Source organism: Misgurnus anguillicaudatus, chromosome 4, assembly GCF_027580225.2.
Source record: "Misgurnus anguillicaudatus chromosome 4, ASM2758022v2, whole genome shotgun sequence".
Taxonomy (NCBI): Eukaryota; Metazoa; Chordata; class Actinopteri; order Cypriniformes; family Cobitidae; genus Misgurnus; species Misgurnus anguillicaudatus.
Genome location: NC_073340.2, coordinates 37,450,599 through 37,467,949, shown reverse-complemented (window position 1 = coordinate 37,467,949; position 17,351 = coordinate 37,450,599). Strand labels below are relative to the sequence as shown.

The following is a 17,351-nucleotide window of genomic DNA, read 5'->3' as shown; positions in this document are numbered from 1 at the left end:
AAGGGAGTCATACGGCGCTACTGATTGGCTCACGCTGATCTCCTGTTGAAATTCCCGGGATGCCGTGAACTTTTTTGACCTTTTGAGAGTGCGACGTAATACTTGAGAACACTCTGCTGGTGAGTGGTCTAAAGTCGGTTCATTGCCAAATTGTATGAGGTAAGACCAACCGACAGTGTTATTATAGTTCATATTATGATTCTATCATTTAAATCTTATATCTGCGTTCCCCATTTCACCATAAATTCAGGATAAATTTCCGCAGTTAAGGATTGTTAGCAGTTAGCACACAAGTTCACTTCTAACCTTACTGTAAGAAAATACTGTAATGTACAGTCATGTGTCACATCTGATAGATTATTGGTTTTACTATTATTGATTTCTTAATTTGTTCAGTAAAATTCCCAGTGGGTTTGTATTTCGATTTTCTACTGAAAATAATTATTTCAAAGGTGCCAAGGAATGCACGTTAATAATCTGTTAAATTGTTCTATGATGAAGCTTTGTGGATTTATTAAGTACAAAAATGATCCAGAGTCAGTTTAACATGTCCATTTACAACCCTTAAAATGAAATGGTCTATTATTACCTTATTTGAAAGGGTCATGAATAATAATGTTGAGCTCTGCTCTGATTGGCTGTTTCTCCTTCAGTAGCTCTGTGTGTGTGTGTGTGTGTGTGTAAACAGATCTTATGTTTCAGTCTGTATCAAATTTTGAGGAATAATCGATTGTTTGGAGATTGTTAATGGAGGTTTCTGAGTGCTAAGTTTGTGGTTTTTCAGAAAAACGTACATTTCAACATCAATAGTAGAACTTCAACCTAAACGTTAGCATGTAGCATTAAGTAGCATATAGCGCTAACTCAGCGGTCACAACTTCGTTTTTAGCATTGTACTTAATTTAACAATGTATTTTAACAGTTGGTGTTATGTTGAGATTGGTCTGTTTTCTAGCAGTCGTTTGCATGCATGAGGTTTACATAAGAAGGAGGAAACAATGGTGTTTGAGGCTAGTGATATGTCATTACCATGTACAGGACACTTATTATTCATCTATAAATACAGTTTTACATTCTACAACACCTTTAAACACATCCAGATGATACACACCCCCTCTTAAATGAGACGCTTACTTTAGTAGTCATAAACTCAGACGTGTGGCAGAAAGTTTAAAGGCTCTGTTTGTCACTTTATTTTCAATTATGAAACAAGGATCCATTTACTAATACAGGCTGTTATCACAAACAGAAACATCACATTGGTTTTAAGAAGTACAAGCTTCAGTTATCAGATTCATCAAACCTCCTACAGCATGAAAAAATATCACAAACGTCTCTGTGTCAAAGTGAAAATAAGGCCATCACACATCAGTGCGAGAGGAACAGGGTCATATCGAGTCAAATGCTCTGTATTTACAAATGCTTTAAACTATTACAATCCAAAGAGATTTCAAATGCTAAACTATTTAAATACAAGCAGCACCTGTCAAATGAATCTGCAAAGGATCAATGTCTTTAAAAATACATGATGTTTGAGGAAACACAAAAGGTGAACAGCTGTTACGGGCTACGCATGCAAAACAATCGGTTTTGGCATCATAACGCACCATACTATTCTCAATACTGTAAACCATCTATTGGACAGACGCGTCGTCCGTCTTTATTATCGGCATTAGAAAGAAGAGTTTTCTGATCATTCAGCATGCGCTGAAGTTTCAGACATATAAGATGTAAGTGCTCAAAATTAAGAATTTTGTTGTACAATCAAATACAACACAAAACCAAGCGATACATTTTACAGTATTAAACACCGAAGAGTCAACATCCTTACAGGATCTGTCGTGAACAGTACAGAGACGCACTTCTCTTTCTGAACTCACAGTGATCTTCAGCACCTAAAATGACTGTGGTAGTAAATAAATTATCAGTTTGACATTAAATTCAAACCCATCCTAATATCAAAGAGAATTACAGGCAGATTTCATGTCTGCCTGTGATCCAGATGTGCATCGCAACCATCAATCGCTCGAGATTCATTCACACGGATTTCAAATATTATAAATAAATATTAGGACACTTTGAAAAAAGGGCAGCGTTTGCTCTGCTTTAGAGCAAATACAGTAAGGTGCATCGAGGAAATCTGAATTATCTTGCTTTAATTTCTCCAGTATTGCACTATTCAATTTGGTAGGATTTCAACTGAGACGCACAGAAAAACCCGGGGGCCGTCCGTCTGTAAGAGTCCTGAAACATCAGGGGCTCGGAGCTCGAAACAACAAAAAGATCTAGAAATGCGGTCGAAAGGAAGCTGAGAACAGAGACTGGGAAAAACATTTGGCATCCGACATTGGAATAGGAACCCGGCAGAGGATTCGTCGTCGCTGTCAAATCCCATCACAGGACCGACTGAACGTCCCTCTGTCTTCGGGATGGCAGTTTTTAAGGATAAAGTGTCGGCGTTTAACCGCTTCTGTGACTGCCGTCTCCGGTGCGCTGAGCCCGAGCGAGCACCAGCTCTTTGGGCACACGCTTACGGTGACTGGCCAACCCCAACAAACACATCAAGTCAATGAAGCAGGTGGTCAGGTTGACCTTCCAGCCGTACTCGCTGGTGGCGTAGTCGTATGGAAATGTGTGGTGGTAATTATGGTAGCCCTCACCTGAGGAAAAAAAAAAAAACCTACTGTAAGAGCAGCCTAAAATGACTTTATATTTTGCAAGAAAACAGACTTTTTTGCATTGTGTAAATACTTTCATGACAATATTTCCATCTACAAATTCCTAATGCTGTGAAACGTGTGGACATTTACTTTAGGGTTTTAAATGCATGTAAATCTTAAAGGTGCCAAAGAATGCATTGAAATAATATGTTAAATTGTGTGTTTGGTTTGTGTCTTTATTAAGTGCAAAAATGATCCAGAATCAGTTTTTCATGTCCATTAACAACCCTAGGATTTTTCTTTATAATGAAATGGTCTATTATTACCTTATTTGAAAGGATCATGAATAATAATGTTGAGCTCTGCTCTGATTGGCTGTTTCTCCTTCAGTAGCTCTGTGTGTGTGTGTGTAAACAGATCTTATGTTTGAGTCTATATCAGATTTTGAGAAATAATCAATTGTTTGGAGATTGTTAATGGATGTTTCTGAGTGATAAGTTTGTGTTTTTTTTTCAGTAAGGACCTGCAAAACGTAACTGTAACGTTAATAGTAGAACTTCAGCCTAAACACTAGCATATAGCATTAACTAGCATATAGCATTAACTAGTTTTTTATTACTGTGAAATAAAGTTCTTTGTATTTTGAATAAAGCTCAGAGGCCATTTCTTATTTGTTAGTCGCTTTAAATAAAAGCATCACCTGAATGAATGAATGAATGAATGTAAATGTAAGCTCACGTGTATATCAATCGTACCTATAGCACTGAAGGTGACGAATCGGTTCTCTCTGGGGTTGATGTTGCTGTCGTACGGTCGGTTCCCCCACATGTGTGCAGCGCTGTTCACCAGCCACGTGGCATTTAACACTAGCGTGTATCGGAGGATTGCAGGAACGTAAAACGCCACCGACATCGACTCACCCCACAGGTACCACGGTACAATTGTAGGGAAAATAAAACACATAAACAGCACCACAGGTTTGTAGTACCTGAGAAAGAGAGAGATCAACACATGTAGATTTAGATAACAGAGGTCCATTTAGACCAGTTGACTCAGTCCTGTATCGTGCTGGTTATGCTCACCTCCTCTGAAACATCACAACTTTATCTGCCATCAGGTCGCTGAGCTCCAGCTTTCTTCCCTTCTCAATGACGTCAGGATGTTTTCGAACCAACAGCCAGCCGATGTGAGAGAAGAAAAAGCCCCTGACGGCATTGTGAGGGTCCGCATCAGTCTCTGAGAATTTGTGATGAACGCGATGATCACGAGCCCATTCGTAAATGTCGTTCTACAGCAGGAGATGAGATGAAACATAAACTGGTCAAGCATGATGCTTGCAACACCAAGACCATGGCTTCACAAACAGATCATTTCATCCATAATTGACACCATGGAACTTTAAAATCAAATTTCATCAAATAAAAGACTACTAGAAAATAAGAAAAACTACAATTTCTGAAAATCATCTATTTATATAATAATCTTCATGCAGCTCAATGGGTAGAGTTAAAGGTGCAGTGTGTAACTTTTAATGCAATATAATCTACATAACTATATTATCAAGACTTTACATAATGAACTATATGAACGTATTTTGTCTTAGATGACAACATGTTTGTCCTCTGCCGGCTACCGTAGCTTTTCTATGCGTTTGGCTGAATGACGGACTGAGCCGTTGGTTGCAATTCACAATCTCACTGCTAGATGCCGCTAAAATCTACACACTGCACCTTTAACCACAGTGCAAATGGATGAGTTTGTGCCCCAGGAGAAAAAAATTGTCATCTTGTCATGTGCTCTAAGTTGATTTGGATACAAGCATTGTAAAATCTAAACATTAATGTCAAACAAATTTCATATGAAAGGAGAGACAGACATCCCAGGTGAAAAAAAAAAGAGTTTACATGTATTTAAAGTGCTCTATTGTCATGCACTAATTTTGTACTTACTATACTAAAAATTCTTAAAATGTTATGTGTTTAGGTGTATTTATTTGTGCTATTGTAACAGGGTAAATAAAGATGTTTCCACTTGCTACACATTTTAATGTGTGGCCCCTTTAATTCCGCTGTAAACTCCACCCATATAATGAACTGGTTCCGGTAGGGTCATTTAGATTCACGCCAGCCACGAGAGAGAATGGCTGCGGTGAGTGGGTGCTCTGTGATAAAATACTGTTCTATATAATTGCATAACCATCTTATGGATGTAAATTTATGTGTGTTTAAATGTATGTTTGAATTGTGTTTATGATACATCATCTTTGTGGTAACATCAAGTTTGTTTACTTTATTATAGAACACACAAGGGTGATATGTGAATCTGATCACACTGTTCATATGTTATCAACAGGTACATATTTCTCAATTTGTAAAAGTGTTCATATAAATGTTAATAAAAATTTAGATTCACGCCAGCCACGAGAGAGAATGGCTGCGAACACACAAGGGTGATATGTGAATCTGATCACACTGTTCATATGTTATCAACAGAATCAAATACTGTCTTCAAGCGTGAATTGGTGTCCATCCTGATTACACACAACGCAGATACAACACTGTTACAATGGTGCCGTGACCGTGACTCTGGAAGCATCCTGCTGAAACGACTGATCAGAGATTTCCAGAGGAGTTTGTGCCGTGGGTGACGAGTTTTCGCGTCGGCGCTGTTAAGCGCAATACCGTTTCTGCCCACAAGGGGGAGTAAAGGAACATGTTTCATCATTGAGAGGAGCAAAGTTCTGGTATTGTGGTATCCATTTGAAAGCAGCAATGATATATTTTACAACGATTGCCATTTAAAACTGAACTTTGAAGTATTTTTTTTTCCTTCACAAAAAAAAGAGTATGTAATATATATATATGTTTTGATGACTGGGGTTTAATTAATCTACAATAACTTTATTGTGGAGAAGACTGAAAGCTGAACAAATACTTTTCATTGAACTTTGGACTATACATTTTGAACATTTTGAGTACTGCAGATTTATTTATTTTTTTTTCTATTTTTTTCTCCTGAGAGTGTTTTTCTGATGTTCTGATTCAAATTTTCATATATATCTACATAAGGGGAAAGATTCTTTTTCTCTTTCTTTCTCATTTGGATAATATTTTTATTTGTTTTGTTCATTGATATTGTCAACATTGAGTATGGAGTCTGAGAATAGTTTTGGTAGAGGTAGAGGCATCTTCATGTTTTCTCCCATGCCATCAGTTGGGAGAGGTAGATTTGATTATACTCCTGTCACATCGACTCCAATGTCCGCCTTAGAGGCTATTGAAAATGTAAATGTTAATTCAAATCCTCCACCACCTCAGTTTAGTGAAGGTGAACTGAAACAACCAAATCTGAGAGGGGATGATTCAATGGAATTAATTGTGGGGATGGCAGAACGAATGGGACGTTCAATTGGGGAGAGCATTGCTTCCTGTTTAGAGTCTAAAATGTGTAGTTCTGCAGACTCATCTGTCTTGAACAGAGTTCTAAAATCTGAAATCAAAGAACCTGTTTGTTTCAGGGGTGATCGGGCTGATCCATACACAATACATGAGTGGGTACCCATAGTGCAGTCATATTTACGCAAAACAGGGACACCAGTCGAAGAACAAGCTGACGAAGTCATGAGTAGGCTTATGGGGCGGGCACGGGAAGTTGTAAGGGTGGGCTTGCGCAGTAACCCCTCTATTGAATTGTCCAAAAGTCCAAGTCCTATTTTTGATTTGCTTAAGCAACACTTCAGTGACACAGCTTTTTCTAGCATGCCATTAGCTGATTTTTATGGCACTCTCCCGCACGCTGGTGAGGACCTCTTTGATTATTGGCTGAGGCTAAATAGAGCCATGGACATGGCCGAAGACTGCTTAAAGAGACAAAATAAAAAGACTGATGATCTGTCCCATGAACTCACTGTAATGTTTATCAGACATTGTCCGAATCCTGAGCTTTCACTAATTTTCAAGTGCATACCATTGGAAGAGTGGACAGCAGCAGATGTCCATGCACGCTTGGAAGAGTATCGTAGAGAGAAGCGATGTAGCTCTGTGCCTAAAGCACCCCCAGCCATTCCTCTTCTGAAACAGGAAGTTGCTGTTCAGCCTACAGAAACAAAGGTTAAGACAAGTGTTAAACCTGAGTCTGCTCAATACCAAACTCCAACTAATGAGCATGTTGAACCTATGGAACGAATCTTAGCAATGCTAGAACGTGTTTTGGACCAAGAACGATCAAGAAATCAGTCCGGTAGAGAGCGTAATGCGTTTAGGTCACAGAGAAGCAGAGTGAGGCCTACCCTACCATGTGAAGTGTGTGGAGATGTTGGCCACACCACCCATTTTCACTGCAGAGCAAATCATCTGTGTTTTCTTTGTTACAAAGCAGGTCATTCACGTGTGGAGTGTCCTAAAGCCAGAACCTGCACAGCTGTTGATAGGATGCCTGAATTGGATGCTCTTCCACGTACGGGAAACGAATAGGCCTGCATGTGGAGGGGGTGAGTGTAAGGCCAAATGATGATCCCCCATCATTGTTGGATTGTGATCTGGAATCTCTCTATATGAGTGTGTGTGAAGAGTATAGTTCCGAATGTACAGTTATTATGCAAAATACACAGAAACTTAAGCCATACGAGGATCTTTTCTACACTTCAGTTATTGTTGGTGGAAAAGTTGAGGCAAAAGCAATGCTCGACAGTGGGTCAATGTCTTGCACCATGAGCTCCAAGTTCTTACCACAATTGCTGAGTGCTGGTGTGTTGTCAGACCTTTCATTTGCCCCAACAGATGTTGTCTTGGTTGGATGTGGAGGTACCAGGACAAACCCTTTAGGAGTGTGTGAGCTGGATTTGGACGTGTACGGCTGTCACGTCACTGTTCCGACTCTGGTAGTTGATGGCCAGAGTGATGATCTCATTCTTGGCAGTAACCTTTTGAAACATTTGATTCATCAGCTAAGAAGTTCTGCAGAGTTCCTGATAAGTGTATCTGATCCTGAGTATGATAAAACTGAACAAAATAAATTACTTGACCTACTAGCCAATGTGGAGAAGTGGAGAAATGATACTATCCCTGACTTAGTGGGAACTGTAAAAATCAAAAAGGCTGTGACACTCGAGCCCATGACTGAAAACTTAGTTTGGGGCAAACTGCAAAACACTCATGATATCTCAGCTGGCAGTGCTGTCATTTTGGAGCCCAGTAGAGTAAAATCAAGGCCAAGATCAGTGCTGGTTGGAAAAACAGTAGCTTTGATACGCAAAGATGGATGGGTCCCACTCAAAGTTATAAATCCTTCTCAGAAAGCAGTGACTTTGAAAAGGAATTCTGCGCTTGCTGATGCTTTTCCTTGCATGGCTTTACAGGATTTTGACACCTCTGACTTACCTGATGGTTGCTCATTTGATTTGGAGCAAAATGTTCAAAGAACAGCTGATGTTCTAACTGACAGACAGGATGAAACGAGTGTAACAGATGCTCTAAGATTACCAGTCGAATCTGGACCGACCGACTCTGCTGATGGCATAGCAGTCTTACGTGATCTGGGCTTGGCTGACTTGGATGTGGAATCTTGCGATGTGTCTGAGGACTGTAAAGTGAAACTTGTTCATCTTGTCTCTCAGTACCATTCTATCTTTTCCAAACACAAGTTGGACTGTGGAAAAGCAACAGGCTTTGTTCATCGCATTCGCCTGAGTGATGACAAGCCATTTCGTTTGCCGTATCGACGTCTTGCTCCAAATCAATATGACAAACTTCGGCAGGCTCTGAACGAGATGGAAGAACGTGAGATCATACGAAAATCTAGTAGTGAGTTTGCATCACCTCTTGTCCTAGTCTGGAAGAAGTCAGGAGATTTGAGAATATGCACAGACTTTCGTTGGATTAATGCTCGCACAATCAAAGATGCGCATCCCCTCCCCCATCAAGCTGATGCCCTTGCTGCATTGGGTGGAAATGCTTATTTTTCAACTATGGACCTCACGTCTGGCTATTACAATGTAGAAGTCCATGAAGATGACCGGAAGTACACAGCGTTTACATCACCTTTTGGGTTATACGAATATAACCGTTTACCGCAGGGGTTGTGTAACAGTCCGGCCACTTTCATGCGAATGATGTTGACGATATTCGGAGATCAGAATTTCAACAGTCTACTATGTTACCTGGATGACGTCCTGGTGTTTGCACCCACTGAAGAGCTGGCGTTGGAGCGTCTGGAAGTTGTGTTTCGGCGTTTGAAGGCTCATAATCTCAAGCTTGCTCCAAAGAAATGTCATCTCTTACGAAGTTCTGTAAAATTTTTAGGCCACGTCATCAGTGCAGATGGCATTGCTACTGATCCTGAGAAAGTCCAAGCCATTGCTTCTGTTACTGAAGATGATCTGATGGTTGAAGGCACTAATATTCCCTGCCAGCAGAAAATAAGATCTTTTCTGGGTATGGTAGTATTTTACCAACAGTTTATTGAGGAGTGTTCGGCTATTGCCAAACCATTGTTCAGTCTTACTACCGGAACAAGGGCTCCACGTGGAAAGGGGAAGCGTCGAAAATAAAAAAGGGAGTTGTCTTCTTCAGATTTGACTTCGGAGTGTAGGCAAGCATTTAAACAGCTGAAGCAAGCCTTGCTAGAAAATGTCATTTTGTCACAACCAAATTTTGATTAGCCGTTCTTGCTGTCAGTGGATGCGTCGAGTAAAGGACTCGGGGCAGTCTTGTCTCAGCTTCCTGCTGGTGGAACAGTTGCTAGGCCGGTTGCTTTCGCAAGCAAATCACTTAATTATGCTCAGTCACGATACCCTGCACATAGACTGGAGTTTTTTGCCATGAAATGGGCTATCTGTGACAAATTCCATCATTGGCTCAGAGGTCAGAAATTTACTGTCTGGACAGACAACAACCCATTAACGTATATTCTGTCCAAAGCAAAATTGGACGCTTGTGAACATAGATGGGTTGCCAAACTTGCGCCATACCAGTTTGACATCAGGTACGTGCCTGGTCCAAAAAATGTAGTTGCTGACGCTCTGAGCCGAGAGCCTTTTGTACACCCTAGTGTACTCCATCGTCTGACAAGAGTTCCTTATAATAAATTGCTGGCAGAGGCTGAAGCTGTGCAAACAGACCATATCCAAGATGTCTTTCGCTGGTCTACTCACCCCTTTGACAGTACTCCTGACACTGGAGGACTGGCTGATGCCTGCCATCCAGTTAAAGTCTCCATCCCTGGCACTATGTCAAAGCAGGAAGTGGAAGCTGTTCTGCACTCTTGTAGGCATAGCAATGAGAACATCAAATCACATACCTTACTACTGCCTCACCTCCCTCAAGCAATAATGCCATCAGAATCACCAGACATTGATATGCTCTCCCATGAGTATCTGATTAAGAAACAACAGGAAAATAATGTTTTGAGCAGAGTCATTTGCTTTGTTGAGAGAGGGCGGAGACCTAACAGGAGGGAACAAATCACTGAACCAACAACTGTCTTGAAATTCATGAAACACTGGGGAAAACTTCTGATGAAGAATGGTGTGTTGTACAGAGTTTCAAAGAATGGTGTAACCAAAAAGAAAACCTACCTGTATGTTGTGCCTGACGCAATGAGATCCGTGGTGTTAAAAGGTGTTCATGACCAAGCAGGACATCAAGGTCAGCAGCGGACTCTATATCTTGCTCGGCAAAGGTTCTTTTGGTGTGGCCTAGAGAAGGATGTAATAGAGTATGTTAAGTGCTGTCGTCGATGTGTGATCAGCAAGACACCAGAACCAGAGGGTCGTGCACCATTGGAGAACATCATTACAACAGAGCCCCTTGAACTAGTCTGCATAGACTTTTGGTCAGCGGAGGACTCTGCCAATCGGTCCCTGGATGTTCTTGTTGTCACAGATCACTTCACAAAGATGGCTAACGTTTTTTTGTGTCCAAATCAATCCGCAAAAGCAGTAGCGCATCAACTGTGGAATAACTACTTTTGTGTTTATGGCTTCCCAGGGCGTATTCACTCTGATAGAGGAGCCAACTTTGAGAGTGCCCTGATTGCTGAGATGTTGAATGCCGCTGGAGTCCAAAAATCGAGAACGACTCCCTATCATCCAATGGGTAACGGAGCATGTGAGAGGATGAACAGGACACTGGGCAATATGATACGCTCTCTGCCAGCAAAGACCAAGCACAAATGGCCTCAAGTACTCAAATCTCTAACTTTTGCTTATAATTGCACCATCCATGAGACCACAGGGTATGCCCCTTTCCTGTTGATGTTTGGAAGGATTCCACGGCTGCCTATTGACCTTATATTTGAAGCTGTTCTGGATAGTCCTGATGTTGTGAACTATGACAATTACATCCAGGCTCTGCGGAGAGATATGAAGGAGGCAATGAACATTGCACATGCATCTGCCACAAAACAGCTTAAGCGGCATGCTGACTTGTACAATAGGAGAGTCAAGGGAGGACCAATTGATGTTGGTGATAGAGTTTTGCTTGCCAACAAGGGAGCACGTGGGAAACGGAAGCTTGCTGATCTTTGGGAGGATACAGTGTACACTGTTGTTGGACTTAATGCTGACAGTCATACTTACAGAATTCAGCACAGTCAGACTGGTGCTGTGAAGACTGTACATCGTAACCTTATAATGCCAGTAAACTTCCTTCCACTTCCTGATGAAGTAGATACGACTGAAAACCACCTGAGTGACTCTGAGAGTGTTGATTCTGTGGTTACTGATGTGCCTGAAGATGCTTCAAATTACAGAACACAAGAGTGGGTGTCACAGCTACCTTCTGATGGTATGAATGATGCAAACATTGATGATGTTGAGGGTTTGGACAAGAGTGTACCAGAATCCATTGCAGAGCAAGTTGAAATAGCTGCTCCTGATTCCTTGAGTGCCACAAAGGCTGTTGGTGGTCGTCTTACAGAACATAATTCAGTGTCAAATATAAGTTTTGATAACTTTCCTCCTGAACGTTCATTAAGTCGTGTGAGATCCAGAGCTGGTAGGCTGTTTAAACCAGTTACTAGATTTATTGAGCTAATGAACCAGCAAAAAGTTCTGGGGTAAACATGAATATTTAGTTTTTTTTCTGTGGTATACATTTTGTTCTATTGGCTAATGCTAATGTTACTATTATTGTTTATATTTTTATTGGATGCTTTAAGGAAGTGTAATGTATTGATTTGAGACGGGAATGTAGTCTCTTTGCCGAGTAACTTGTGTGTACAAATGTATGAATTGTCATTGTCTATCTAACATGTAATGGGCATGTTTGTCTACGAGTGCCTAGGGGATTGGCCACCCTCTTTTCACTTTAATTCTTTTGGGGAATAGTGTCTACACTGAATTCAAGTGACAATTTCATGAAACTTTGAACACTATATAATTTTGTTTCTTCTTCTTTCTCTTTCTATTACTGTTTATGGTTTATGAGGTTATGTACCTGATTCTGTGATCAGTGTTTTCACTCTGATGTTGATCTAGTGTTATTTTTTTGTGGGGTATGGACTTGTTTGCGGAAGCAAGTGGAAATCAGCAGGGGGGAGTGTAACAGGGTAAATAAAGATGTTTCCACTTGCTACACATTTTAATGTGTGGCCCCTTTAATTCCGCTGTAAACTCCACCCATATAATGAACTGGTTCCGGTAGGGTCATTTAGATTCACGCCAGCCACGAGAGAGAATGGCTGCGGTGAGTGGGTGCTCTGTGATAAAATACTGTTCTATATAATTGCATAACCATCTTATGGATGTAAATTTATGTGTGTTTAAATGTATGTTTGAATTGTGTTTATGATACATCATCTTTGTGGTAACATCAAGTTTGTTTACTTTATTATAGAACACACAAGGGTGATATGTGAATCTGATCACACTGTTCATATGTTATCAACAGGTACATATTTCTCAATTTGTAAAAGTGTTCATATAAATGTTAATAAAAATTTAGATTCACGCCAGCCACGAGAGAGAATGGCTGCGAACACACAAGGGTGATATGTGAATCTGATCACACTGTTCATATGTTATCAACAGAATAAAATACTGTCTTCAAGCGTGAATTGGTGTCCATCCTGATTACACACAACGCAGATACAACACTGTTACACTATTTTAAGACACCATGAATATGAACTAAAATGTGCTTTTAACATACCATCTCTGTATTAAAAAATGTATACAAAGGTTTCGTACAAAGATGGGTTCAAGTTCACTACTAGTGATACCTAAATAAAAGAAGTTATTTTTGGGCCATTTTTGCCTTTGTTTCATAGACAGTAATTAAGGAGACAACAGGACAGTACAGGGTGGAGAGAGGGGTATAGAATCAGCAAAGGACCTCGAGCTGGGATTCGAACTTGAGTTGCCAGAAGTGGGTCTGCACCATTTGTCCACTTCATCAGGGCTTTTCCGACTGTAGGTCAGGACCACTTTTGGGTCACAAACAGTTGGATGAGGTGGTTCGTGAAAAGTCGCTTGGCTTCAAAGATTTTGATTTAATAAACTAGAAGTTATTTAGATGCAAAATAAAAATAAAATATGTTGGTGGTTCCCATTATAGATGAAGTGGGTCACAAAATGAAAAGTTTGTGAATCTCTGCACTACACCAATGGTGTGATGGATTTGGTTTGACACACTGTGTGTTTGATCAAGTTGATGTTTGTGTGATTGTTTTGGTTGATTGCTCGAGGCTAACAGATTGAGAGTTTGGTCTCTTGGTGTTTTATTAAATACATACATTGTACAATTACATTGAAATCAACGCTCACCATGACAGCAAGAACAGAACGACACATTTTAGTTTATATTCATGGTGTCTCAAAATGGCACAGATAAGTACACTTAGATGTTTTTAATATTATCTTTATTAAAAAAGTAGTATTTTTTATACAACATTAGCGTGTGAAAATAGAGCACAACTAAATTACACTGTGAAGTGTACTTCTTTCACCTGGGATAGATCATCTTTACCAATCATGTTACCACAAAATGTTTGGAGAGACTAACCTAATCTAATGGCCTGTACCTGCAAACTTCAACAGAATTTAACAGTTTACTTTCCTCTTGGAAGCTTCATGAAACACTAACCAACATTTTTTAGATGTTAACATAGTTAGTTGTGTTGCACAACATAAAAGACAACGTTAGCGTCTGTTAATTTTAACAGTAGGAAAAACCTAGTTAATGTTGAGCTATTTGATCTCTTGGTGATATTTTTCTCTTCCGTGTTTAAACTCCATATCGTGTCAACATATAGAACAACGCGTCTCATTATTATTTATGAACTTGCGCGTTCTTATCCAATGAGAAGAGGTTTTGCGTGTGTTCAGGCCAGTAGGGGAGTCGTGGATTGTGCAAAACTATAGTGAGTTATACTGGAGCTGAAACAGCAGGGTTTCATGACCCTTTAATGTTTCTCAGTACAAATCAAGATGTTATCTAATAGTTTTGATAATGGTCTTTATTTAGAGAGGTCAGTGTACCTGAAAGGCCATGGAGTTGCAGGTCGCCAGAAAGATCCGGAGAGGCAAAGTTGCTTTGTATGATCTGTGACTCCAGAGTCTGTGTGCACCGGCAGTGACGCCCAGAGCGCTCAACACAAAACACAACAACGCTGGAGAAAACAAACACACGGGATTAGTGGATGTGACCGCGGTAAATCATCCTCAGTTTACTCTGCGGTGTGTGGGTCAGAGCATACAGGCACTTCTATATTCTGGGGACTTTCAACGCAGGTCCATTTTATCATTTACTATATGAAAACTTTAAAGTTGTGACACAGTTTGCCTTAAGTCAAGATAAAAACAGTGAAATGTTTCATATTTACCCCAGACTAATGTAAGTGGTCGTGCAGATGGAATGAAGAAGAGTCCGTACACGGCTCCAGCGTGCAGTAAACTCATGAGAATGACGTTTCTCCACACTATAGACCTGGCAGGCTTCGGGCCCGATTTCTCCTTATATGAGTGATCAAACTCATCCTCCACACGCTCCACTCGAGGTGATGATGATGAAAGGACATCTGTATCTGACATGACTGACAACAAACACAAAGAGACACAAACACGTGTTATTTCTGTAGCACAATCATCAGGTTACGTTACGCACTTATAGGGTTGCAAAGAGGCAGAACGTTACCGGTAAATTGCCAGACACTTTCCAAGGGAACTTAATCTGGGGAATTTTGGAAATATTCCAAATTGGAAACTTAATAGGAATTTTCTGGAAATGTATATAAATTATATCATAAACAAACATAAATAAACATTTAGTTTGCTCATAAGCAACTTTCATTGAGTAAACTGCAGGATTTTTCCCATTTTATAAAATCCTTCTTACTTTCACACTGTGCGATAGAGCGTTTTACACGTGGGTATGACAAGTATGTAGACTATACGATGACATCATAGGTTGTGACGGCTGGGACACACGCTAGCGCAACGTCCTCAACATGTGCTACTGGTAAACAAATACTGGTACTCAGGTCATAGCAGCAAACACGCTGTGCGTTGATCATGCTGAATTTCTGACACTGTCCGAAAACTATCGTAGGCTATCCTTAGTCACAAGACCGGGAAAATGTCCATCTTTGAACCTCTCTCACTGTATGACACTGTACTACCGATGAAGAGTCATGATCAAATGATTGTTCTACTATGGCAAACTTTCGTCTAGGACAGCCAACAATCGTGTAGCGTATCCCGGGCTCTACACAAAAGCATTAAAAAATAGAGGTAGACCGATTAATCGGTTTTGCCATTGTGTTTATTGGTGGAACAATCAAACATCCATGCCGATAGTTTTTCTGAGTTGCGTCCATTGCTTCATATCATTATGAAATGTTTTTTTTCTGCTGACTAGATTTGCATTAGCAGAGAAACAACAGCAGGAACTAAGTTTGTGGTCAAGGCCAATAATATTAGTAGTACCTCAAAAATACATGCAGATAAATTCAACCCAAATGTTTCTTCATGTCATGATTATTACCATCCATTTGCATTAGTTGATCCAGTATTCATCTTAAAAACTGTTGGTCGATTAATGGCAAGTACGAACCAAATCCACTATCATTCGACTTCTATTATAAACATTATTATAGTTAGTTATAATATTAGTGCTGCTACCTTACATTTAGATATCTGACTACTGTAACACATTTTGGTATTTGCTAGTTAAACTGTTAAAATATGTTATTTATGGAAACAAAGATGGACATTTTGACACTTGTTTGTGTGCAAGAAATGATCTGTGCATGTTCTGGAAGAATTCAAGTACATGCAGGGGGTGTGGCCTCATTGTCCCTTCAGTAACCAATGTGCTGTGTGCATGTGACTAGTGAGGGATGAGCCGAGTAGAAATTTAACTGAAATTTCATTCATTCTTCTTGTTTTAAACAAAATTATGATGCAAGATATTTTTTAACTACATTTAAGTTGCCTGTTATAAGCAACTGGATTACTCCCAATTTATTCCTATTAATTCCCATGGAAAGTTTTTCCAGCCTACCCAGCAAGCAAGCAATAGCCATCATTTCATTGTCTCGAGTGACCCCATATAGTCCGACTATGAGTGACACACTTCTAGCCAAAATAAACTTGAATTTGGTTTTACAATTTTTGCCAAAATAACTTGAAAGATGTAGAATATCATGTAACAAAGTCAACGGTGATGACAATGTGTTTGCTTTTATTCATTCATTTTATATTTCATTTATTTTTAGGCAACATTTTCATTGACAGCCCAGATTTCGCCTTATTTTAGCCTAGTCCTCCGCGCTGTGTTTATACGGCTATTAGACGTCTTTTAAACGCAATATTGCTTGCTGTGTAGATGTACGCACTCAGATGTCACAGCAGCACCATCAGTGTGCGCGTCACCACGCGCTTGACAAATATAAAATCACTCACCTGCTGTTTCTTCACACCTGTGGGTGAATGGATGAGAATCGGTGATGCCGTTCAAACGCGATGAAATATCGCGCTTCGGTTCAACTCTTGAGAGATCCAAACGTGTTGAAGAGCACGCACTCGTAACTGCGTGCAAAACGATGTTGTTGATGCGCTCTTGAACTGCTGAAATACTGCGCTGTGATTGGTCCGAGAGTTCGATGCCACCGTAGTTCAGATCTCTCATTGGCTAATGTTCGTCTGATGTTCGCGTTCACGCCCGCAGCATCCCGAATCTCACCGAACCTCACCGGAGCTCTCTGCTTTATTTATACCGTAACCGCTCACCCCACCGGCGAGGAGGATCAGCTGTACAACCAATCACGAGCTCCGTTTCCTCATCTCATAACTATTGCAGTCAACACACACTTTATACCCTTTATTCCAAATCGATTGTCAATTTTTTCTGATGGTTATATATTTATTAAAATGATGTCATGTCCTCATCGTAGTTTATTAGTTTGTTATGTCACTTAATGATAAGAGGACATGACTGAACATGCGTCCTCCTCAACACAACACTTTTTTTTAAAGTTGTACTAGAATCTTCCACCAGTTAAACAGGAAGAAATCTCTTGCCACATTTATATCAGGTTTATGAAAAATGCCTTACATGTCTAAGATGGGAACATCCTAAAGCAGTTATAAAGTTATAAAAAATATTTTATTTCGATTTTATTCTGTTTAGTATTTTTATATGGTAAATCTTCTTCATTGGACTTTAATTCTGTTCATGCTTTTCCAGTTTCATT

The 17,351-nt window shown here is 40.0% G+C and overlaps 1 protein-coding gene across 1 annotated transcript; it reads right to left on the bottom strand.

Moving 5' to 3' along the window:
- Positions 1-1,169: 1,169 nt before the first annotated feature.
- On the bottom strand, positions 1,170-16,861 carry scd (stearoyl-CoA desaturase (delta-9-desaturase)). Its single transcript, XM_055175610.2, has 6 exons — positions 16,561-16,861; positions 14,481-14,690; positions 14,137-14,267; positions 3,743-3,948; positions 3,416-3,648; positions 1,170-2,660 (listed from the first exon to the last, which is right to left on the bottom strand). The coding sequence occupies exons 1-6, from the start codon at positions 16,784-16,786 to the stop codon at positions 2,461-2,463; spliced, it is 1,206 nt and encodes a 401-aa protein (XP_055031585.2). The 5' UTR covers positions 16,787-16,861; the 3' UTR covers positions 1,170-2,460.
- Between the last annotated feature and the right edge of the window lie 490 nt (positions 16,862-17,351).

Bases quoted from the DNA above. Each gene is read 5' to 3' on its own strand.
- scd (XM_055175610.2), bottom strand. From the start codon at position 16,786: ATGAGAGATCTGAACTACGGTGGCATCGAACTCTCGGACCAATCACAG. The intron at 14,691-16,560 runs GTGAGTGATTTT...GTTTGTTGTCAG, and splicing joins CAGGTGTGAAGAAACAGCAG to TCATGTCAGATACAGATGTC. The intron at 3,649-3,742 runs GTGAGCATAACC...TCTCTTTCTCAG, and splicing joins GTTGTGATGTTTCAGAGGAG to GTACTACAAACCTGTGGTGC.